Genomic DNA, 26,244 nt, shown 5'->3' with positions numbered 1-26,244 from the left:
GGCTCATCAACTCACTCAAACCACAATCATCCCCCACAGGGCAATCGCATTTTCTGGAGGCTTGTTGGGCAACCCGATCAGTTCACACTGTATGTATCTCTGCGGTGTCTTTGGCAATCGCTCTGCCTCTGTGGGAACCCTTATCTTTCACTACATAATCTAATTTACAATCACAAACAAGACCATGCCTTGAAGGAACATAACTGTAACAGATTAGGCTGGAGGATGATGCCTTCTTTCAGAGCAGAGCAGGGATTATAGTCCAGAGACTAAAGGTGAAGTGAGCTTGTGGTTCAGGGAGTGGCCTGACCTTTACAGTCTGATTCTGCTGTGGGAAAAAGACGGTATTTGTGTTTGTGTAAGCGAGACATACTTGATTTTGGGAGAGTGAGCAACTAATATGTGACCTTTTAAATGAATTCGTGTGCATGTGGTGACGGATTATGGATTATCTACACGAATGAACAAATAAATAATACCTGAAAAGTGAGATTAAACAAAAGTTCACTTTGTGCTTATGTGCATGTAAGATCTTTTTGTTTTAAAAATGAACAGAATTAGCCTCATAATAAGAAGAAGAAAAAGAAGAAGAAGCTTTATTCACAACTCATTTCTGAAACTCAAGGTCACTTTGCAAACTGTATGAACGGGGAGGGTGGCTTATTTTAGGACGCTTGTTTGGGCAGAAACTGGATGTAGGCATATTAGTTTTCATGGTTTCTGCATGCAAATGGGCTGAAACCTAAGAAATTACATGTACAAGTTAATACATGAAGACAAGTACAGTATAAGGCATTATCAAAAGTGGAGTGATAGTATTTCACCACCATGAAGTCAGCAGTCTACCATCACATGACATTTACTTTACTTGTATAATACCACTCCATGAACCTCTATTTGCACAAAACAAAACACCACTGACATTCGGGGTCTACTCAATAAGACAATTAATGACAATTAAGACAATGAATATGTATATTTATATATAACTCCAAAGAAAAACGAGTGTCTTCGAAATAGTACGTTTACAGGAGAATGCAAAAATATTCTTCACTTTTCATGTAAGTTAAAGAAAAGACACTTTATTCTGAGCAATTTTGGAGCATTTCTATTGGTCTATTGGTCCAAGTTTCACACAGTGTACAGGGCAGCTGCTGTGTTCACATGATGTAGAAAAATAAAATGGAGACACTTTTTTTTGTACAGCAATGATATCTATAGATAAACAGGTATAGCACATAAATTATGAAGAAAAGACGGCCCAGAACAGAACCTTGGGGAACACCTTGAGCAACTGGAGCAGTGGGAGACACACTCAGAGGCCCTCGAGGCACCCTGGCAGTCCGAGTCCCTCCCAAGGTGATGGCAAAATAGACTTATGTCCTTATTTCGGAAGAGTCAAAGACAAATATGTGACCTTTCTGAATATTGGTGTCTGGGTTTAAGCTAGATTTACCTGATTTCTGAAGAAACAGAGACAGATTTGTGACCTTTCTAAATGTGTTAATGTGTGTGTGTGTGTGTGTGTGTGTGTGCGTGCATATGTGTTTGTTGGTTTGGTGTGGAGGGGGGGGTGTTATTTTAGGACGCTTGTTTGGGCAGAAACTGGATGTCGGCATATTAGCTTTCATGGTTTCTGCATGCAAATGGGCTGAAACCTCAGACATTACATGTACAAGTTAATACATGAAGACAAGTACAGTATAAGGCATTATCAAAAACTGAGTGATAGTATTTCACCACCATGAAGTCAGCAGTCTACCATCACATGACATTTACTTTACTTGTATAATACCATGAACCTCCATGAACCTCTATTTACACAAAACAAAACACCACTGACTTTTGGGCTCTACTTAATAAGACAATTAATGATTTAATTGTTGTTAAAATACTAGTGGTGTCAGAGTTAACGTGTCAAAGTTATTTCCACAGAGCTGATGCCGGAAAAATAAGTAATTTGACAGACAACTCTGGACAGTAGAAGAAAAGTAAAGCAACAGCAAAGTGAAAGACTTCAGTTCACATTGAAACAAAACTAGCTAGCTAGCAGTATAAAATGAGTAGGATTTTTCCCCAGGTTCTGTAAAGCATGTCCTGCCTCACAACAATTTCTACAAAAGAATACATTCTTGGGTGGAGCATGGATTGGTCAGTCCTGTATCAATGTATTTATTAACTTTTAACCCCCTATAATCTCAGGCTTTATTTACCAGGCAAGTTATTAAAACCAACATACAATTCTTGGAATAATTTGGGCCGCTGTGTTGCTTGCCAGCATTCATGAATTACATAGCTTGGCACTGGTGTATGTCATCATATTGTGTTTTGTCACTGTTTTGTGAAAATAATAAGCTACTTGAGGCCATGCATTTATTTCACTTCAACACCCTGTAACCATGATAACATCCCTTTACCGCTAATTGCGTCTGGGTAATTGCTCAATACTATCCCACAGAGCTGGGACTATGATTAGCTGTCATTACATATGTGATAGTAGCTAATAGAGTGACAATTAAATATCATAACAACCTGGCTCTAACTAGCTACCATTCTGGGATACGTAGCTAATATAAGGCTACATAATTCCAGCCTAAAATATGGCCTAGAATCGGTAGGAAGCACATTTAAAATATCTAAGAACTGAGGCACCTTCTTGAGACACTGCCTATGCTTTCTAGGTACTGAACTATAGACTGTGATGTAATCTCAACAACAGTGGGTAATATAAGGTCCGGAATGTGGACAGACCATCTATCTACCTACCATCAGTGATCTACCATGCAGTAATCTAATCAAAGCTGAGCTATAAGCAAATTGATCAAAGGTGAAAGTCAAGGCTTCCCAGGGCCTCGCATAGCATAGGTTTCAGTCGCATAGATGCACTCAGTCAGTCCAAACGTGTCATATTATCTTCCTGTCTTCTTCTTTCATGATGCTAAGGCAGTTATCAGTAGAAATGTAGGTCGTAAAATCGTTTTCTGGCACCCTTCAGAGCACAGGGAGTGGCACATGCTTGACGACCTTCGGTTCGCCACGCCCTGGACACACCTGGATGGCGCCAGACACAGACACTTAAATAATATATACCCCACCCTGTCTTGGGTATTTTTTTCAAATACCCAGACGTCTCTCGGGGAAATATGAGGATGCTTCACCCTGTCTTTGGGCAATGCACTGATACCGCGCCTTCTCCTGGGGGAAAACAAAGATGCCCGAACCTTTCTTCGGGGAATACCACCTTCCCTTCAGGAAATGCAAGAATACTCCACCTTTCCTTGAGGGAATATACAAATACCCCACTCGCTCTTGGGGGAATGTTCAGCTACCCCACCCTCTCTTGGGGGAATGTACAGGCACCCCACCCTCTCTTGCGGGAATGTACAGATACCCCACCCTCTCTTCAGGGAATATGAGGATGCCCCACCCTCTCTGCAGGGAATACAAGGATACCCCACCCTTTCTGCAGGGAATACAAGGATACCCCACCCTCTCTGCAGGGAATACAAGGATACCCCACCCTTTCTTCAGGGAATCTGAGGATACCCCACCCTTTCTTCAGGGAATCTGAGGATACCCCACCCTCTCTGCAGGGAATACGAGGATACTCCACCCTCTCTTCAGGGAATCCGAGGATACCCCACCCTCTCTGCAGGGAATACGAGGATACCCCACCCTCTCTTCAGGGAATCCAAGGATACCCCACCCTCTCTTGGGGGAATTTACAGATACTCCACCTTCTCTTTGAGGAATAGAAGGATACCCCACCATGTCTTGAGGAAATATACAGATACCTCACCTTTTTTCTGGGAAATAGTTACCCATCTTCAGGGAATACAAGGGCATCCCACCTTCTCTTTGAGAAATACCGAGAAGCCCTGTAGGAATATACAGATAGCCCACCCTCTCTTGGGATGTAAATGGATACCCCACCCTCTCCTAGAGGTTATACAGATACCGAACTCTTTTTTTTTTTATTACCCCTCCCTCTCTCTGGGGAAAGCTTTAAAAAAGCTGACCATTACATTAAAATAGATAGTCAAGTATTTCATAGCTGATTGCAACTCAAATACAGTCAAATTGCAGTCAGTTTTTGTTTTTAGTGGCCCATTTTTTTGTACTTTTTATTTTACCCAAAGCTCACACTGCATGGGCTAAATGAACATCTGAAACATGCTAGCACGTTTCCAGAAATTTATTTTCACCAGATATATTTGATGTATTTATATTTATATATTTCACAATATAAATAACATTAAATTTGCTGTTTTGCTGGGCAAAACTTGAATAGATAAAATTGGTAAATGAAAAATCAGATGCTTATTTAAATAATGAATCAAAACGTACTATATATCGAAAGTGGCTTATTCAGCACAATGAGTCATGTGTTTGTACAACAATATTTTGGTATAGGTGAAGCGTTCAAACCCAGAGTGCACTGACCGGTCTCACGTTATTTAGATCATAAACAAAGATTGGCCAAAATATAAACAATACACTGTCTGATTGCCAATTGCATGTTGGGAGCAAATAATTGCAGATTCCAATCTTGTCCAATTGTACATCACTTCGATAGACTCAAGCTGCCACAGAAGAACCACTCTTGTTTCCCTAAAGAACCATGTTTGAAAAAGAGATTTATGAATGTAAAGAACTTTTTAAAGGCTTAATGAATCTTCACATTAAATACACTAAGGAGGTTGGCGGTTCTTTAAAGCTTAAAAGGTTCTTTACACATCTCCTGATTCTCCAAAGAACCATCCATTGAAAGATTCTTCAGGGAACCAAAAGTGGTTCTTCTACTGCATTCATGATTAAACCCTTTGTCCCACCTTTACCTTTTGAGAGTGTTGACAAAATTACTTTAAACAAGTAAGAAATGTATACAAGTACACTCTTAAAAAGGATGGTTCTTCAAGGGTTCCTTAGTAAAGGCAATGGTTCTATATAGCACCAAAAAGGGTTCTGCTATTGTTATGATGTCAAACTTGTTGCAATAGAAGACCCCTTTTTGGTGCTATATAGAACCCTTTTCAAAAATGTTCTGTATGGAATCATATATAACACATTTTTCATCAGCCTAAAGAACCATTTCACCACACAAAGAATAATTTAAGCATGCAGATTGTGCTTTGAGTGTTCATTGTTCTATATAGAACCATTGTCTTTACTAAAGAACCTTTATAGAACCAGGGTTCTGCTATTGTTACCATGTCAAACTTGTTACAATAGAAGACCCCTTTTTGGTGCTATATTTTTCAAAAAGGTTCTATATAGAACCATATACAGCACATTTTTCATCAATCTGAAGAACCATTTCACCATGCAAAGAGTTCTTTCAGTGTTCATTGTTCTACATAGAACCATTGTTTTTACTAAAGAACCCTTGAGGAACCATCTTTTTAAGGGTGTATGGTTCTATAAAGAACCTTTTTAATATGGTGCTATATAAATCCCTTATCAAAAAGGTTCTGTACAGAATCATATACAACACATTCTCCATCAGTCTGAAGAACGATTTCACCACGCAAAGAACCATTTAAGCATGCAAAGAGTTCTTTCAGTGGTCATGGTTATATATAGAACCATTTTCTTTACTAAAGACCCCTTGAAGAACCATTTTAAAAATGTATGCTTCTATATAGAACCTTTTTGAAAATGGTTCTGTAGGGTTCTGCTATACTTATAATGTTCAGCTTGTTAAAACAAATTAACTTTTTTGCTGCTATATAGAACCCTTGTCAAAAAGGTTCCATATAGAACCATATACAACACATTCTCCATCAGTCTGAAGAACCATTTCACCATGCACAGAACAATTTAAGCATGCAAACGGTTCTTTGAGTGTTCATGGTTCTATATAGAAACCCTTTGAAAATGGCACCAAAAATGGTTCTGCTATTGTTATGATGTTGAACTTGTTGCAACAGAAGAACCATTTTTGGTGCTTTACATAGAACCCTTTTCAAAAAGGTTCTATATAGAACCACATACAACACATTCTCCACCAATCTGAAGAACCTTCTTTGCATGGTGAGATGATTCTTCAGACTAATGGAGAACATACACACTTCAAAAAAGATGGTTCTTCAAGGGTTCTTTAGTAAAGCGGTTCTGTATAGTGTTGTCTAATGATGGTGTGGATGTCGTGGCCCGTCTTGGTGGTTGGTGTGTTTCCCTGTTTGGATGCCACACCTTCGCTTTTCAGGTTCCTCACCTTCTCTCTGGACTGATACTGCAGCCATTATTTGGACACTCCACCTCCGCCCAGTGTGTGTGAAGGTCCTATGGATGTTCCACCCCCCTGTCTGGATGCCCCACCCCTCCCCGGGGTATATATAGCCCTTCTCTGGCTGGAGAGCATCAGTAGCAGGTGTGCTTCACCTTGGCTTCATCTCCCTCCAGTCCAGAGGAACATCTCCAGCAGCCATGAGCAGCGCGTCAGTCCTCAGCCTCTCGAGCTCCCGCCAGCTCTCCTCGCTCTCCCTCACGGGGGGGATGACCAAGCGCGTCTCCATGGGGCGCTCACCCAGCGTGTACGGCGGCGCCGGCGGTAGCAGCGTCCGCGTGTCCTACGCGTCCAGTGTGGGCTCCGGGGTGGGCTCCGGGTTCGGGGGCGGGCTGGACCTGAGCAGCGCGCTGGACGGCGGCTTCGGCGCGGGCTACAGCGAGAAGGCCACCATGCAGAACCTCAACGACCGCCTGGCCAGCTACCTGGAGAAGGTGCGCGCGCTGGAGAAGGCGAACGCGCAGCTCGAGCGCCAGATCCGCGAGTGGTACGACAAAAGGGCGCCCACCACGCGCGACTACAGCCACTACCACAGCACCATCGCAGATCTGCGCAAGAAGGTGAGAGGACACATCTGGACTTAGTGACAAGTTTTTTCTGCTAATTTTAGTGCACAGTTTATATTTATTCGCTTAGCAGGTTGGAAAAAAAATTAAAACAAAAAAATTAAGTTTTACATTTAATTTTATTTATTTATTTATTTTTTGGTTAAAGTCAGCAATTAAACAGTAACTGTCCATTAAAAATCAGCAAAGATGTCATTTGACCAGGGGTGCCAAAACTTTTGCACATGACCGTATACATGTTTTATTTAAGTTTTATTTTAGTTATAAAATGCTATATAAATTAAGTTGATATGAATGTAGGTATACTATAAATCTAGTTGTAAATTAAGTGTTAATTTTCTATTACTATTTATAAGTTCTTTTCACAGTGTTATTAACAAAGACATCCACGTTCACATCCTTCTAGTAGATCAACTAGTTTAACCTCCTCTCAGATCAACTTTAATGTCTTCTTATCAAACATAATTCAGTTCAGATTTCAATCCTGGATTCAAATTGTGTTTGTAAATGTAGCCGTTAATTTCACAAATGCTGTAAAATTAGATGACATTAAAAAATTTGATTCTAAGTTCAACATTTCCAGCCCTGAAGATCCAGAAATCCTTAGTTTCGAGCCACAGTTTTCTGCTATGATCAATTTGTTCCATCCAGTTTAGATCATATAGCCCCTTCAAAATAAAAGTCACCTCTATTCTGGCTAATCTTACCCACTGTGTCCTCTCTTCTTCAGATCAGCGTAGCCAGCCTGGACAACGCCAGGATCGTCCTTCAAATCGACAACGCCAAACTCGCAGCAGAAGACTTCAGAGTCAAGTGAGTAGAATTTGAATTTCTCAAATGGAAATGACTTTTATGCCTAGGCAAATCAGTGGAATTTGAGTTTTTCATGCATAAATTACGATTCCAGTTCTAAGCTTCAACACTCCAGTAACACATCCTCTACAGGGAACAGAAATATGTCATTTATCTGCCAATTTTCGTTCATAATTTCTAACTATTTGCTAAGTTTAACATATTTTACAAACTAAAACATGAAATGCATATAAAATGTGCCATTACTTTCGCACAGGCCGAAGTATGTTTTATGTTTCCAATATGTTAAATTTGGTAAATAAACAGTGCAGAAGTGTGTTGTCTGTAGCGGACGTGTTCACTTATTTACATTTAAGAAATCAACAAAAACATGCCAGTCAACCAGGGGCGCCCAAACTTTTGCATACGACTGTACTTATACGCCAGGTTAGACTCTTGGGGACTCATAACGTTCATATTACAGTTTCATTATATAATAAAAGTTGAGAAAGTGTATAAATACTGGGTTGTCAGTGGCAGAAAAAAGTAGCTAAAATCTGAACGAAATTCAGTTAAACCTGATTTTTTATCAGAGTGGAAATGGACGGAACGTTTCTCTGACCTGGGCAGAGAACTTTGGACAGCATAGAACCATTTAAAACAATTAAATTTACACGGTTCTTTGGTTTTGCACTTGAGCTATGAGGCTAATGTAGCTAACAGAAGCTTATACCACACAAATTAGCATGGTGCTAACGTCACAGCTAAGCATCCGCCCTCGCCTCAAACTGTGTGGAGTTGCTCATTAATATCTAATAGATTTGATTATTCGTTATTAGTTTTCTGAAACCCACTATTATTGATAAACATGGACAAAAATATTTTAGCATAGCTAAAAAGCACAAGCAGCACTAGCCATCTTGTAGCCTGAATGCTGAGTATACATGTTTGTGCTTTGGTCAGTTTAACCACATATTAAGTCACAAGCAGTAATCCGAGATGCTGACCGCTCCTGTTTGTCCTCTGTTTAGGTATGAGAACGAGTTGGCCATGCGTCAGTCCGTGGAGGCCGACATCGCCGGCCTGCGCCGCGTCCTGGATGAGCTGACCATGACCCGCTCTGACCTGGAGATGCAGATCGAAGGCCTCAGGGAGGAGCTCGTCTACTTGAAGAAGAACCACGAGGAGGTAAGAGCTCAACAAATCCTTCCTACACTGCCGAGCATCACTTGTAAATAATGCTAACTTGGAGGATTGTGGCTGCGTCCCAATTGTGTGCTACGCAGTATATACTGTATAGTATTAGTGCGTAGTACACAATTGGGGCGCAGCCACAATCTTCCAAGTTGGCATTACTTACAGCTCGACAGGTTAGTACACAAAATATTAACATACTACACCGTTCTTACTAACAGGAAGTGACGAACAGTTGCCATGCCAACGTACATCATAGCAAGCTAGACTCTGAAGGCTAGCTAACAAATTAACATGCGTTCACAAACAAACGCTAACGAATGAAAACATTAGTGTAACACGTTCGTTTTTTTGCAGAATATTTTACAAATTTGGGATGAATTTCTCATTTCTGAACATCTCATTTATACACCATTTCTGGTCCCGCTACCACCGCAGCTGCTGTCTCGTCGCCGTCCAGCATTTTTTCCGAATTTTCCAGACGCGAGAAGCTCCTCCTTTTCCGTTTCCCGTTGGAGTGTGGGACAATAGTGTCCATCATTACTATGCTCAAAAATCGTAACCTAAGTATTCAATGTGGATTTTTGAGTATACTCAACTTTGACACTTGTGACTATACTACACACTACATACTCAAACACTAGTTAGTATTAGTATTAAGTGCGCAATTGGGACGCAGCCAATGGGTAAAAGCTAGCTAGCTAACTAACCTCATCGCGTTTTTTTCATTATTTAGTGCACAAATGTGTTAAGAAATCATTTGGAACACTCTCAGACTATATTTACATTGATTTTCAGTTACAGTTCAGGAAAGCCATGCTAGATGCTAGGCTAATGGAGATACTGCCTTTAGCTGCATTAGCGGGAGGCTGTGTTGGCACTGGAGCTCAGTGTCCAAAGTCAATATTCCACATTTCATAGTCCACAACACTCCCATGGGCCTGACCAGCACAATCAGTGAGCAGTTAAACATAGAATGATGATTCAGTTAAAAGAATAGCCTAGTTTGACAAAGATGCTAACATAACGTGAGGCTAGTGGAGGTTAGCTTCCATTCACAGGCATGTTAGCCAACATATTCAGAGGTAATATTTAGTTAACAGGAGATTACAACATATAAATATGCTAAGATTTAGAGCAGTTAGGATAGCAGGTAGAGGGGACTGTCCTCCACAGTTCAGGAGGGGGTTCGATTCCCCGCCTGGGTAGGTGAACCATGCTAATACTAATACGCATCCCTGGGCAAGACCCTAGTGCTGCCTCTGTAACGCGATTACATTGCGAGTCAGTCATTTACACACAGATAAATTTCAGCCTGCTGTTCTTTGACCCTGCAGGAAATGGCAGCTCTGCGCAGCCACATGTCCAGCAGCTCGGTGAACGTGGAGGTGGACGCTGCTCCTCAGCAGGACCTGACGCACATCCTGCAGGAGATCCGTTCACAGTACGAGGGCATCGCCGAGAAGAACCGCAAGGAAATGGAGGCATGGTACAAGGTCAAGGTGAGGGCCGCCACATACGTGTTCACCTGCGCTCTGTGCAAAAATATTAGACCCCCTGTGAACGCTACATTCAAAGCTGTTCTTCTGGCTAGTTAGCAGCTATTTGCTTATGGAAACATTATTAAAATGAACAGTTCCAGCCAAACAATCATGACTGAAATAAGTTCTAGACGTGTTGTTTTATCTGATGTTTTTTCACCCCATGTTCAGTGGACATTCCACTGACCACTGGTTGCTAAGCAACAACAAGGGTAGCTTTACTGGAAGCCGCTGGAACTACTTTTTCCGGCAGAAGAAATGTACAAAATTAAAACTGGACAGATGACTGAGATTCTTTAAAGGGCTTATATCTTTTATGGAAAGCCTCATTTTGAATTCACAACCTTTGTGATGTCACAAAAACCAGTGCATTTACATACATCTGCCTATTCAGCCAACAGCAGTTTAGCTCTGCCCACTAATGCTGAAGTCAACTGATGTTATAAGGAATGTTTCAGTCTGATTTTTGAGCAAGGTGCAATACAGGACAGCCAATCAGGATATAGCGCATTTACATATATTAGTCTTAAAGGCACGGTAACACAAACAGCCTGTTTAATTAATGGGACAAAATGAGGTTGGAATATGGTCATGTAAATGAATTATGACCAAAAATATACATATATTTTAGTAGACGATATAGAATATGAGCTGTCAGTGTCACATCCTGGGGATCCAGGTGTCATCATCATGTTAAAGTCCATCACAAGCACATATTCTGACATTTGACCTCTCTCTCTCTCTCTCTGTCAGTTCGATGAGCTGAATAAGCAGGTGAAGACGAGCACAGAGAGCATCCAGACATCACGCAGCGAGCTCACTGAACTGAAGAGAACCCTACAGTCCCTGCAGATCGAGCTGCAGTCTCAGCTCAGCCTGGTACGCTCACACACACACACACACACACACACACACACACACGCCCACACACATACACACAGACCATCAATCGGATCAGCTAAAAGACATAATCTGCCACCAGTGAAATGAAGTGCTAAGGCCTGGCTTTCAGCTCACTCACTCATGTTTAGCAGTCTGTTGATTCACCACAAGGGGGCGACATTATCACTCAAATAGCTTTTAGGCCTTCATAATAGTGGTGCTTTGCATTAATGACAAATTAAGTCTTTGTTATTTTATTGCTTCGATTCAAATCATTAAAAGAACACATCGTACATGCAGATCTCTCTTTATTCTTTATCTCTATACATCTTTATATTTTAATTCTCTCTCCTTCAAAATGTCTTTTCTCTCTCTCACTTTCAATCTTGCTAATTTCACCTTTTTTTTCTCTCTCTGTCCATTTCTCTCTTTACCTCTATGTCTCTCTACCTCTTTACATTCTCTCTCTCTCTCTCTCTCTCTATCTCTCTATCTCTCTATCTCTGTTTACCTCTCTACATCTCTTTTACCTCTTTTTAACATCTTTCTGTTATTCACTTCTTCCATTCTGCTCATCACATTAATTTGTGATCTCATGCGAGCCCACCGTGCCCCTTCTCACTCGTCCTCCCTCTCTCTCTGTGTGGTCAGAAAGCGGCTCTGGATGGAACCCTGCACGAAACAGAATCGCGCTACAGCCTCCAGCTGGGTCAGCTGCAGAACCTGATCAACAGCCTGGAGGTCGAGCTGACCCAGATGCGCATGGACATCGAGAGGCAGGCCAGCGAGTACAAGTTGCTGCTGGACATTAAAACTAGGCTGGAGCTGGAAATCGCCGAGTACAGGAGGCTGCTGGACGGAGAGGAAGTCAAGTAAGTCGGCATTATGATTAATTAATAATTAATACAGACAGACTGTATATTAAAAGAACATCTAAATACGTTTTGCTGTCTTGTCTATAAGATTTATAACTACACTGTAAGTTATTATTACCTATAACATGACAAACACTGACACTGATTTACATAATATGCAATATATGTTATGCTTGTATGCTAAATATATTTAAATGTGCGATTTTCAAATATTTCAATATGTGCCGATGTATGCATGTCAATGTATTAAAATGTATGCACATGTATTATAGTCAATTTTTCAAAACATATTTCAAAAATATTTGTAAAATGTATTAGAAATTTGACACGTTTTGAAAAATATGTGAAAATTTTTTTGCGTAACTTTAATATCATATATACTGGGGGGGGGTGATGTGGTGCCCTCTAGTGGACAGAAATCATCTGCAGATTTTTTTATTTTTTATTTTAGTGGCATTTTAAAATGCTTATTTTTTTTCTCTGCAGGAAGACGACAGTGACAAAGGTCATCGAGGTCGCTGCTCCTCCTCCCAAACGTAAGTTACTTTACTGTATATTATATCACTAAAGTGTAGCAATAATACAGTATTCTGTTTATATCATCTTTGATTCATTTTATTTATTTACTATTTATTTTTTCTACGTTAGAATTAGTCACCACACAACAGGGCATTCTGTAATTTATTGTATTATGAATATTAGGAATTACTGAATATTATGAAAATTGTTATATTATGAAAAACCATTCTAGAATCACACAAGTATTGATTTCAAATCTATGAAATCTTAGATTATTAGCATATTATAATCATTTTTTTGCATTTATTTGAAACCAAATAATTTTCATATTATTAAAATCATGAACTCCAGACTCTTGAACGGTGATGTGGTTCCTGACGTCTTCCCTCTTTTTCTTCTGTCCACTGTAGCTGAGCCCGTGGTGACCAAGCGTGTGCGGACCGTGGTGGAGGAAGTGGTTGATGGAAAGGTGGTCTCCCGCACTGAGGACGTGGACGTTGAGGTCCTGAAGAAATAAGAAAAGGCCGCAGTCCTGCTACCCAACACCGTGCGACCATCTCTGTCCACAAACAACAACAGTTCGACTTTAAGTGTCTGATGAAGAGACGAGTGTGAATTTAATGGTGTGAATAACTAAACATCCTCCGTCTCTGTAACATCTGTGTGTATGTTTGCAAAATGTCAAAATAAAAGACCAGCTAAAGTGCCATATTATATCACCAGTGTTTGCATTGCGTTTATTTTGCTGCCTCACTTTCTGATTAACAATCACGGAAGCCACATATCAGCTATAATCAATACACCATTCTCAGATCAGGACTGTAACCAGTAATGAAAGACATATGAATATCTCCTTGCTTGGGTACTGATAGAAATAGCTTGATAATTGAAATAAAAGTTATAAACAATTTAATAATAATAATAATAATAATAATAATAATAATATGAATGCAATACAAAAATGGTCCAGCATCCATACATCTTCTTTAAGGTAATTTGTTAAATATCCCATGTAGAATCTACACTATAGGTGTATATGCAATAAATAATGTTCCATGTGCAAAAGTGACCTTGGCATGAGACATTTGAATCAATATGAATGTCCACATGTCCATTTTCTGTCCACAAATCCAAAAAGTAAAGTAAAATGTGGGACAACTCTGTTTGGTAATTAAATTTCTCAGAAGTGAAATAATTATACATTTTAAATACTCAAGAAGGTACTTAAGTGCAGTACAAAATAAGGCGTCCATCCTTAGTCAAATCAATGAATCAATCTGAATGCTTAGTAAATATGAATGATTTTTTAAAAAGTAAGAATTAGAAAAAAATAAAGGTTTTTGTCGAAACAGATGAAGCTTTTTTTGTATCATTTTGAGCTGGATAGGTTTTGCCATGTGGCATTTTCACAACTTACTTAGTTTTAAGTTTTAATAGTGAAGTGTTAAAATTAATGACAGATTAATTAATACATTAAAACAGTCTAACGTGATTTAAAAGGAATAAGTCAGAAACAAAAAGTTGGATGTGTTCGTCTTAATCAATAAATGAATGAACTAATTAATGTTTTAAACAACTGGAATGTGACACTAGATCTCAGGAGGAACTCTGTCTTGGTGCCTGTGACTGCCCAGACCTTTATATGCATTCCCAATTAACATTATTTATTTATTTATTTGTTTGTTTGTTTATTTAATTGCTTGTTTTACCTTGTTTAACCTCAAAGTATATTTTTACGTGATTTTGTCCCTGGTCTTGGTAACTTTAGGCTTTTATTTTGACAGGACTTCACCTCTGGTACTAGTAATCCCAGGCTTTTATTCTGACCAGATTTTACCCGTGGTTATGATAACCCTAGGCTTTTATTTTGACAGGATTTTACAATTGGTTCTAGTAACCCAAGGCTTTTATTTTGACTGGATTTTACCCTTGGTCTCAGTAACCCCAGGCTTTTGACAGGATATTACCAGAGAACATGGTTCTTGTAACCCCAGGCTTTTATTTTGACAGGATATTACCAGAGAACGTGGTTCTTGTAACCCCAGGCTTTTATTTTGACAGGATTTTACCAGAGAACGTGGTTCTTGTAACCCCAGGCTTTTATTTTGGCAGGACTTTACCAGAGAACATGGTTCTTGTAACCCCAGGCTTTTATTTTGGCAGGACTTTACCAGAGAACTTGTAGAGAGGAGAATTTCCTCTCTGTAATGTCTTCCGGGTTTCTCAGACACTAGAGGGCGCTCCTGAGTCCAAAATGAATGGGTTGCTATGGAGCATTTGAGCAAAATCATAGTTTATAAATGTTTAAACAGTTTTAATGTAAAAGAATACATTAAATATCCTGAACACAGAGCAGCATAAAACATTTTAACACTGCTGTTATATTTTTAAGAGCTTTTAAACTCGAGTCATGGGAGATTAAAACGGCGCCTCATGTACGTTCATAACGTCAGTGAGCGCGAACAGCCAATGAGCTGCTCCGCTCGCCAATCAATCAGCACTCATGTAGCAGTAATGTTAGCGTCCTGCTGCCCAAAATCCATTTACTGTATAAAAAAGGATATATATGGGTGAGATTTCTTTGTTTTTTTTTTAGTGAAATCCATCCTTCTACTTTCTAAAATTAAAGGAAAGTTCTGGTTCAGTGATTAGAAACTATTTTAACTTTTCGTTTTTAGCCATTTAGCTCCATTTATTCCTATTAATTGATGACTGGCTCACGGGCGCCCTCTGCTGTTTAGCAGTCCTGTTTTTGACACAACGGGGGAAATAAGAAGAGGCCAGACTCCTCATAAACCGGCTCTGATGCTACATAGATATCCATACCTAGATGCCGCGTTGGGTCCAGCCAGACACGTCAACGGCGCCGCCATTTTGGGGCGGTCAACATCACTGCTGGACTGCATTCAGTACCATTACAGAGCAGCAGTTTAAGAAAGATACTGTCCAAAATTACACAATTTCAGGAATATCACACTCAGAAAGTGGGATAGGATTATATAACGGAGGGAACGCAGTGATCCACACTCATGTCTGTGTGATGCGTATTGTTTGTGTGGTGTTTTATGTAGATATGGTCGTGTGGTTGGTGAAGCACAGAGAACCTGTTGATGTGACTGTTTTTCCTCTGGTTTTATATTAAGCTTATTTCACTTAATAGTCCTTACACTCCTTAATACGTGTACATATTTATAATAGATTAGCACCTTATTATACAAACCTGAAGTTAGGTTCTTATTCGCCAGCTTCTTGTTCACATTTTCCCGTTCCACCTTAAATGGTGCATCAGTCAGCATCTTGTTTGAATTTTCCAGTTCCACCTTAAATGGTGCATCAGCCAGTTTCTTGTTCGAATTTTCCAGTTCCACCTTAAATGGTGCAGCCTTAGGCACCAGAAAGTGACTGCTACACCATTTAAGGTGGAACGGGAAAACTCAAACAAGAAGCTGGCGAATAGGAAGACAACGATAGCTTTGTCCTTCTGTGTGTTAATATCAGAAGTGATTCATTCATTGATGGATTTGCTGATGTGTCTGATTGTGTTTCTCACGCTTAACTCGGTTTTAACGTCAGGTTAATAGGGACTGAATACTTTCCTGCTGGTCCGGACGGCTAATTATCGCGATCAGTTATTAAAGTAATAAAAGCTGCCGAGAGCAGATCCGTGCAGCCTGGATTAATCTGTGTCTGAGGATTATAACTAAACAGATTTGGTGAAAACCGGTTGAGTAATAAGGAAGTTGTGGCTGATTTAATCCTGAGACTCTTCGTCTCTCAATAGAAGTGAATCTGTTCACAAGCGGATCTTGACCATCTCCAACATGGCGGACGCTCAGACGTTTCGCCTGAGATAGAGAACAACAGACAACCCCTCAAAAGCCACTATGTTTTATATCTTTTCGATGACCTTTTGTTTAACCCAAATGAATGTTTTATAATAAACCTGATCATAACAATAGCTACATTTTATATCCTTTTAAGGTGAAATTTGCCAGAAAAATACCTCCATACATCACGTTTGTACGCACAGATCAACGTAATGACATTTCTACATTAGTGAATTGGCGCCAGCAGCAAAATAAGAAATATTGTAAATCCGTTGCTGCGTTAAAGCTTTTCAGTTTTATTTAAATCCCAGTGGTATTTTTTTTTGTGTTTCTGTTTTTCTTTCTTCTTTCCTCTTTATTTTTTATTTTGTTTATTCTGGGATGTGAAGGCCGTAAGGCATCCTATTGTTATAATTGTTTGTGTATATATATATATATATGGCTATATGCTGGAAATAAAAAAAAATAAAAAAACACACGGCACAGGTATGTTTATCTATGCGATGTTACTCGTTGTTCTGGAAACCCCAGGCTTTTATTTTACTCTTAGCTCGATTAACCCCAGGCTTTTATTTTGACACTCAGTTCTGCGGACGTGCTGCGGTGTTGAGTAGCGGAGGCTGCCTGGCGAAAACAAGGCGACAGCAGCGGAGAACATTTTGTACTTTGGCCTTCAAAATGCTTTAAAAGTGTTTTAAGTCCCGAACTGTCGGCACGGTGAAGAGCTCAGGTAACAGTTTAACACCTTCGCTGAAGTTTTACTGAAGCGGTTTTTACGCTGAAGCGAAAAGAGGAAGCGAGGAAAAGCAAAAACAAACGGCGGGTTCCGCTCAGCTCGTGATATGATCTGTGTTTGTCAGCGAGACGAACATTAACTTCACTTTTCACAGCCTTTTATTCTTTAAACAGAGGTTTTTATGCCTCTATAATGAGATAAAGTGCTGTAACCTCAGCAGATGATCCTAAATGTGCTACTGAAGCCTCGATATGAGTTATATAACCAGTATAATCTGGTTTGAGCTGGTAAAGAAATGTACAGATAATATAAAAGAACATCGACATTTACATATATTAAAAAACTGTACCTGAATCTTCTACACATGGTTTATCTGTGACCTTCTGATGTGTAATATACACTCATATTACTGCAGAAGTCCAGAGAGGCCACGAGGTAGTTACAATTTTCGAGATATTTTGAGATAACGAGTTAATTATCTCGTTATCTTGAAATAACGAGTTACATATCTTGTTATTCTCAAGAAAACAATCCACAAAATTATAGCAACAGCTCATGGCCTCTCCGGACTTCTGTATATCACAAATACGCTCTTAAAAAGATGGTTCCTTAAGGGTTCCTTAGTAATGCTGACGGTTCTAGTAGAACCATGATTTCTGTATTAAACCATCTGCATGTTTAAGCGGTTCTTTGCATGGTGGAATGGTTCTTCAGACGGATGGAGAATGTGTTGTGTAGGGTTCGGTATAGGACCAAGCTTGACAATAGCAGAACCCTTTTTGGGGCTATGTAGAGCCATTTTTAAAAAGGTTCTATATAGAACCAACACATTCTCCATCTAGCTGGAGAACAGTTTCACCATGCAAAGAACCGTTTGAGCAAGAATATGGTTCTGGATAGATGTCATAGTTCTAGACAGAACCATTGTCTTTACTAAAGAACCCTTGGAGAACCGTTTTAAGTGTGTAGACTGTATGTAATGTGTCAGAAACGTTAAACCTTTATCTGCTTTTTATTGGTCACAATATCATCATATTTCTTCAAGTACAGATACACACGACTCATGTAAACAGCGGCTTTAAAGGATCGGTTCACTGGAAAGTCTGATTTTCTTATTTTACCCCTTACATTCAGCAAAGCTGATCAACCAAGACAGGTTCAGCGTCTGAACTTTGCGTCTTAAGTTTTGTTAACATGTGTATTTTTGTTGAGACAGACTTTTATATCAGCCTTACTGTTATATTAGCTTTAAAGCTCTGGTATAAAACTAAAGAATCCAACTAGAGATGCACCAAAATTTTGCCCACTTATATTTTTGTTCCTTTCAGTTTTTAGCCAAAAGAGAAAAAGGACGTTTTGGACTGGTCAGTGTTTTTGGGGCCGATGCCGATCACTGATTGGCTTTCAGCATGTGGCCAATACCGATCGAGGGCGGGGCTGGATGCCACATTTAAAGGCCCAGAAGTGATTTGCGACAGCTAAACCTACACCCCTCCCTTCAGTCTTAAAGTGGAGTTCAGCTCTAGATGCCTTTAGGAAACAAACAAGCATTATTTTTCATAATTATGCAGCTTTTACCATTTCATATAATTTAGCAGTTTGGGTAAAATTAAAACAGTCTGTATTAAATTAGTTAGTTCTTTTTCCCTTCATGGCGATTATTGCCTATGAAGTATTATCAGCATATTATGTTTACTCAAAAGCATAATTAATATGGCTAAGTGTGTCTTGTCTGATTAACTACACTTGGGGTAAATGAAGGATGTTAGATGTTTCTGTGAACCTTTTCAGTCTCTGACAGTGTTTCACTGCAGTTAAAACCAGTTAAGACAGCTGTTACTGTGTTTGTAGTCACTGTGATTTGTTCTTGTTGTTTCCTGAATTAGTCACAGTGGTTTTATATCTCAGAAGAGAAGAGTCTGACGTGTGCGTTGTGTTTCTGCAGGGTCCAGCAGACGGGGGTCACGGCCCCGGACATGGCGAGTGTGAGTGTTTCGTTTACTGTATAGTCAGTATTCATCAGAAACACATACCCTGTGCTTCCACTAACTGGCCACTTTATTAGAAACACCCACCTTGCGCTTCCACTAACTGCCCACTTTATTAGAAACACCCACCTTGCGCTTCCACTCACTGGCCACTTTATTAGAAACACCCACCTTGCATCTCTACTAACTGGCCACTTTATTAGAAACACCCACCATGTGCTTCAACTCCCTGGCCACTTTATTAGAAAGACCTTCTTCACATGTCCACTATGTAGGTGTACAGTTATGGACTGTAGCCTTGTGTCCTGTTGCACAGTTTATCTTCATCATTTCTCTTTGGTCAGTTTCTGACCACAGGACTGATGTTGACTAGATATTACGTGTATGGTGGACACAGGTGAAGTTAGACCACCAACAAGGATTTTTCAACCAAATTCTTTTGTATCTGGAAGAGTGACCCTCTGATTAACCGCACCATAGAGTTACTATTGCAGTTTTGATTTAAATATAGAATTTTTCAAATTGCTCTTCAGAAAAACAGTCGTTCTGGTGCCGGTGTATCCATAGCGTAAGCCCCACCCCCTCCCTGACCACTTAACTCTGATAGGCTGCACCCAGATGGCTAGTTTAATGGTGGTTTATATGAAAGATGGCGAGTGAGAAGCTCTCAGGAGAGAGTGGTGGGAGTGCTGCTGATACAGTTTTACATTTAAATGCTTTTTTACTGTCACTTCCAAACATGTGGTCCTGTAGTGGCTGTACTGTGTGCAGCGTTGTGAGTGTGTGGTAAGTGTCTCCTGTGCCGTTCTCCGCAGGTGCTCTGCAGAAGAGCCAGGCGTTTGTCTGATGTCCGGGCTGTAGCTCAGAGGGCGGCATCGCTTAAAGCTTTCAGCACAGCCGGATCGTCAGGATCAGATGAGCCTTATGTAGCGGTTTCATCTCACGATTCAGGTACAGGATTACAGATTCAAGGCAAATGATGCACCTTTGTCTCTCCTGCATCCACAAGCGTAGCTACGTAGTTACTTACACCTTCGATGTTACCACGGCAACAGATGCAGATAGGTTGATGTCTGGACACAAATCTGATTTGATCACTTGCAAATAACATTGTCATCTCAAAAGATCTGATTTGATAAACAAATCCGATTTGCCTGCAGCCTGAACACAGCCTTAGTTTACCCTCACCGTCCACTGTATCAGGAACAGATACCCTGTGCCTCCACTCACTGGCCACTTTATAAGAAACACTCACCTTGTGCTTCCACTAACTGGCGACTTTGTTAGAAACACCCACTTTATGCTTCCACTAACTGGCCACTTTATTAGAAACACCCACTCATGTGCTTCCACTCACTGGCCACTTTATTAGAAACACCCACCTTGTGCTTCCACTAACTGGCCACTTTATTAGAAACACCCATCTTGCGTCTCCACACGGTGGCCACTTTATTAGAAACACCCACTTTGCCCTTCCACTAAATGGCCACTTTATTAGAAACACCCACTTTGTGCTTCCACTAACTGGCCACTTTATTAGAAACACCTATGTCCACTACCCCAGTGTACAGTCCAGACCGAAGCCCATCTGAATAGTGATGTGTGTGGTGGTTGTTTGTGTTTATTAGGTCCTAGAACTGTGTGGCCTGATGAGACCATGGGCCCGTTTGGCCCCCAGGACAAGCGATTCCAGTTGCCAGGCAACGTGGGTTTTGACTGCCACCTCGGGGGTGTGGGGGATCAGATGAGGGGACTGAGACACCGCGTGGTTCCCGACGTCCTCTCGGCTCCGTCCAGCAGCGACAGACATGAATTCATCCTGGCACAGTTTATTAATGAGTATCAGGTGGGTTTGGGTGGCTTCTCTCATTTACATAATAATTATTTTAATCTAATAACCTACACTACTGTTTGGATTCAATGTGTTCAAGAACTGATAACCAATTTTTGATAGTCTTGTTGCAAAAGTTTTCACCCCCAGTCAAATTATAGCCTTTGTTGTTGATTTTCAAAGTGTAAATAAGTTACCCATCCTCTACAGAGACACACTTCTGCACAATTTAATACACAATTCCTGTTGTGTTGCTGAATTTTACATAAACAGTGTAAAATATGGGTTGTGCAAAAGTTACATTTCATATTTTGGGTTTTATATTTCCAGTATTTTAAACTTTAAGTTGATCAAATTATTCTCCACTGACTGTCCTGTTTTGCAGAAAGACAAACCACCTTTCATTTTTGCTGTTTTTGTCATTTTTGACACAAAACAAACATGGAAAAAGTCCTGGCAGACACAAACATGTAGAACACAAATCAAAAGTATCAAAATAAGTGTAATTCATTATAGAATTGGTAAGAAATTATTTAAAAATGTAAAAACATTTAAATGGAAAAGCAAGACAGTAATAAAACGCAGGAGAAAATCCTGGCCCTGCTGAACAGACACGGCTGTTGATCGTCGTTCTGGATGTTTGTTTTTCCAGAGTAAAGAAGTTTCTTTATGGATTCAGAGAGTCGGAAGAGCGGAGAAATATTTCCGTCACTCTGACGTGGAGTGCTCCATGCATTCCTGCCCCGAGCTGCTGAAGCAAGGTCAGCTACTACAGCATGATTCACTATTAAAATACACTCAGAGCTCCAGGCAGGAGGAGCTTCGTAGAACTTCATTCTGGATGTTAATTTTATTAGAACTTCATTCTGGATATTAATTTTATTAACTTCATTCTGGATCTTTATTTTATTAGAACTTTATTCTGGATATTAATTTTATTAGAACTTTATTCTGGATCTTTATTTTATTAGAACTTTATTCTGGATCTTTATTTTATTAGAACTTTATTCTGGATATTAATTTTATTAGAACTTTATTCTGGATCTTTATTTTATTAGAACTTTATTCTGGATATTAATTTTATTAGAACTTTATTCTGGATATTAATTTTATTAACTTCATTCTGGATCTTTATTTTATTAGAACTTTATTCTGGATATTAATTTTATTAGAACTTTATTCTGGATATTAATTTTATTAACTTCATTCTGGATCTTTATTTTATTAGAACTTTATTCTGGATATTAATTTTATTAGAACTTTATTCTGGATCTTTATTTTATTAGAACTTTATTCTGGATATTAAATTATTAGAACTTTATTCTGGATATTTATTCTATTAGAACTTCATTCTGTTAGTTTTATTAGAACTTGTATTTTGGATATTAATTTAATAAAAGTTTCATTCTTGACATTTTTTTTCTTAGAACTTCATTCTGGACATTCATTTCTTTTAGATATTCATACTGGATATTAATTTTATCGGTACTTAATTCTGAGTATTAATTTAGCTCTCTCTCTCAGTGAACTCTGCACTAATGCTGGTGCAGTGATGTTTGGCGAGTTATGATTTTATATGTAAAGTTTTGTGATCACCATGATGATGATGAATTATAATTTTAATGTATTTTTGTACAGAACTAGAATCGTTTTTCCCATCGCTCCCTGCCAGCGGCATTACTGTCGTCACAGTAACGCAGAAAACAACAGTGAGCGAAACGGAAGAGCTGGACAGAGAACAGCTGCTAGATAAAGTGAGTAATATTCCACCACGTTAATTAGGCCCCATTACTCATTTACAGCATTCAAAAGAAGTGCTTCTCACTGCAAAGCGTCTTTACTGTCAACCAATATGTGAGATGAACTCAGTGATGGAGAATTTTCAGGATATTGTCTATGCAAAGTGGGTGGATTGGGCTCATTACAATAAAGTAAAATCTTTAGTATTAAAGAAAAAAACGAATTTGCAAAATAAAAAATAATCATTTCCTTAGAATCTAACTGAAAAAATATAAACGATCGTGAGATGTTTTGTTTTTGTGGTGAATAAACCACAACCACATGGTATTTTCTAAATATTGTTGAGAACCTCTAAGCCTGTAATAGTCTATAATTATTATAATATTAATATGGAATATGAATGAGGTGGAAATCACATGATTCAGAGGCCCCGTGATTCTATCAGATTTTTTTATAATAATGCTAAAAACTGCAGTTCGACATAATGTAGGATAAGATTTGTTGTACCATATACAGTTGTATACAAAAGTGCACCCCTGGTCAACATAAATGAACACGTCCTCGACTGAGAACACACTTCTGTACATTCCAATGAACAATTTTAGATATTGGAAAAATAAGACATAAAATGGGGCCTGTGCAAAAGTTATGGCACATTTTTATATTTAATGTTTTATATTTTTATGTTAAATGTATGTTTTGTTAGGAGACTTGCCTTATCTGAGTGTTACAGCCGTGTTTCTGACTCCTGCCTGACCGGGGCATCGAACCAGTCCTTACAATAAAAATGTTGGTGATCTATTAGTCTAACAGTGGACGCAATACACGTTAAACTATTCACAATTAAATAACAAAATATTGATATTCTTTATATTGTTACTAGAGTTGGGTGAATATGAAAAAAATGTGATATCACAACAATCCAGGAAGTTTTCACAATACATGATGTCACAATATTTATCTTTTCTGACATCTGATACGTTAGAGCAGACAAAGTAGCGCCACGTTTAAACAATACTTTCAAAATCTACTAACAAAGTACGAATCCAGTAATTTATATTCAACATTTTACACACTGTGATGCAGTAAATCCAGTAATTTTTGTCTATTTTTAATCAAGTGTGCGAGTTTTTAAAGTACTCACAATATCCACAATATACTCAAAGCACGTCGTGATACAACGGCCAATGTATATATGTCTATATGTCATATTGCCCAGCTCTAATGTTTACTATTTTTAAACATAAAATATTGCAGTGCAGTGTGTTTGTTTGTTTATTTATTCATTTATTTATTTATTTTCCTCCCACTCCTAGAATAGGACTACATTCAATGTAAACCTGTACTTAACGTCCTACAGAACACTGTTGTTGTCTTTGGTTTGTGTTTATTTATTTGTATTTGTGTTTGTTTTCTTCTGCAGTTTGTCAGCGGTGCTAAAGAGATCTGTTTCATGCTGTGGAGGGAAGGATACTGGGCCGACTTCATCGATCCTTTATCTGGAAATGCTGTAAGTACTGAAGGAGGGCACTATTCGACATCAGAGCTACTTTTTTTCCAAACGCACAGCAAATATAGAAACACAGGCAACTTCAGAAACGCTGCAAAGCCAGTCACAGCACAACGGAAATGTTTCTGGAGGACCCAAAGGGGATGAAATGTCTATGATTGAAAATCACTGACAGATGTAGATCAGACCACAGACACTCAGACACTCACATTCTGAGTTCATGGTTAGCCTGGCTGGCTAGTTTGCTCTCTGACTGTTGTAGCTGTGCTGTGGTCGTCAATCTGGTGTTACTAGTTAAACGGTTACAGCTACACTCTAGAGCTGATCCCCATTACGATACAGCGATAGTCGTAATTACTCAAATAAAGATCTACTTACTTTTACTGGTGATTGTTTGTGCTGCATAGAATTTAAATGTCTGAATGGCTCCGTCCTCCAGAAACACCTTCGCTGTTGTGACTGACTTATCAGCGTTTCTGAAAGTTGCATGTGTTTTTGGTATTTGCAGTGTGTTTATGAAATGTAGCGTCAGTGTCGTCACTTTGATGAGTGTTTTCTGCGTTTTGCATCACGATATGCTTTCCTGTGCATATCGTCAATACCAGGACTTTTATTTTAAAAGTGTCACTACTGGTTTCTTTTTTTTGTCTGTTCCAATATATCTAACCCCAGAAAAATAAAATATTGTCATATCCTGTACAGTGTTGTTATATCGCCCACCCCTAGAAATGAGTCTCCTTTATGACGCATGACATTACCACAGTATTATTTTTGCGATGGGTCAGAATAGCAGCGTATGTGAGACACTGCGTTACATTTTGTTTGTAGATACACTCTGTTAATGATGGAAAATACAGGGCATTTTATTGTTAGTTTTTTATCAGAAAATATGATAATTATAAAGACTATTTATCAAAATAGGCAGTATTGAAATTTGACAATTATTATAAATAATAAATGTAACGTCATGTTTTGACAGACGTGACTCTGTAAGTTTGCTAGTGCAGTTAGTTCAGAGATCAGCTCCAGTCCTGAAACCCCTGCACTGCATAACTGTGGTTTCCTGGTTAAAATACCTGATATTATTAGCTAATTAATCCCTTCTTGAGCTGAACGAGGTGAACAGCAGAGAAACACTGAACTATACAGTGCAGCGGCTCCAAGCCTGGAGTGAAAACACTGAATTAAAGTCTGTGTGTCTCTCATCTCTCGGCTTCTGTCACGTCTTGCAGGTGAATCATTCACAAAGCACATTGCACTAGCGGAGTCACTCCCTGATTCGGTCCTCAAAATGGTGACGACTATACAGGCGTCATGTGAAACATGAGATCTTAATGCTTCATTATTTTTTAATTCTGCTTTATGTAACTTTTCTTTTTTTCTGGTCCACTAGTTTTTCGGAGCGCAGTCGCACGACACTATTCTGCATCCGGAACAGCGTCATCACTCCGGATTCCACATCGAGGACCTGCCTTCTTGTAGAGTCATCCGGCACGTCCTGAAGGACACGCCCACGTTCGTGGGAACACTGATCACTAACGCACCTTCACACAGCCGCATCATGAGGCGGCTCAAAGGACAGTCAGCTGACTCCGAGGAAGCCGACTGAGACCGAACGCACAGACGTGACTAACGCTACTGCTGACGTACTGTTTTCTTAATACTTGAGTTTTGGGGAAAGTTTGGAATAAAACGTCTGTTACGGACAGAAAGGCTAATGAGAGCCATGTAATAAATTATTTTTGAGAAGCTGATACTGGAGATGCTTCAGAGTATGTTGTTTTACACTTCCACTTCTTCTGGCATAACCAGACTGGTGCATGGGTAACTCTTACTGATAAAAACCATAGGAATTTGAGTATTATATTTAATAAGACAAATTAATTATTAAAAATGTACTTGTTTTTGTTGCCATTCACTTAAATGGCTTAGGACCATATTAGAGTGCACAGTG

General features: G+C 39.2%; 2 protein-coding genes across 2 annotated transcripts; both read left to right on the top strand.

Annotated features, from left to right (window-relative positions):
• The first annotated feature begins 6,356 nt into the window (after nucleotides 1-6,356).
• On the top strand, nucleotides 6,357-13,374 carry krt97 (keratin 97). The gene is made up of 8 exons (XM_036562042.1): nucleotides 6,357-6,849; nucleotides 7,586-7,668; nucleotides 8,679-8,835; nucleotides 10,179-10,343; nucleotides 11,136-11,261; nucleotides 11,916-12,136; nucleotides 12,626-12,675; nucleotides 13,069-13,374. The coding sequence occupies exons 1-8, from the start codon at nucleotides 6,430-6,432 to the stop codon at nucleotides 13,173-13,175; spliced, it is 1,329 nt and encodes a 442-aa protein (XP_036417935.1). The 5' UTR covers nucleotides 6,357-6,429; the 3' UTR covers nucleotides 13,176-13,374.
• A 3,684-nt stretch (nucleotides 13,375-17,058) lies between these two features.
• Nucleotides 17,059-26,044, top strand: mmadhca (metabolism of cobalamin associated Da). Its single transcript, XM_036562041.1, has 8 exons — nucleotides 17,059-17,215; nucleotides 19,167-19,206; nucleotides 20,025-20,160; nucleotides 20,838-21,055; nucleotides 21,693-21,801; nucleotides 22,679-22,794; nucleotides 24,204-24,290; nucleotides 25,684-26,044. Exons 2-8 carry the CDS (start codon nucleotides 19,198-19,200, stop codon nucleotides 25,897-25,899), a joined length of 891 nt encoding a protein of 296 aa, XP_036417934.1. The 5' UTR covers nucleotides 17,059-17,215; nucleotides 19,167-19,197; the 3' UTR covers nucleotides 25,900-26,044.
• The last annotated feature ends 200 nt before the right edge of the window (nucleotides 26,045-26,244 follow it).

This window comes from Colossoma macropomum, unplaced genomic scaffold (genome assembly GCF_904425465.1).
Source record: "Colossoma macropomum unplaced genomic scaffold, Colossoma_macropomum, whole genome shotgun sequence".
Lineage (NCBI taxonomy): Eukaryota > Metazoa > Chordata > Actinopteri > Characiformes > Serrasalmidae > Colossoma > Colossoma macropomum.
This window is presented reverse-complemented; position numbering and strand designations above follow the sequence as displayed.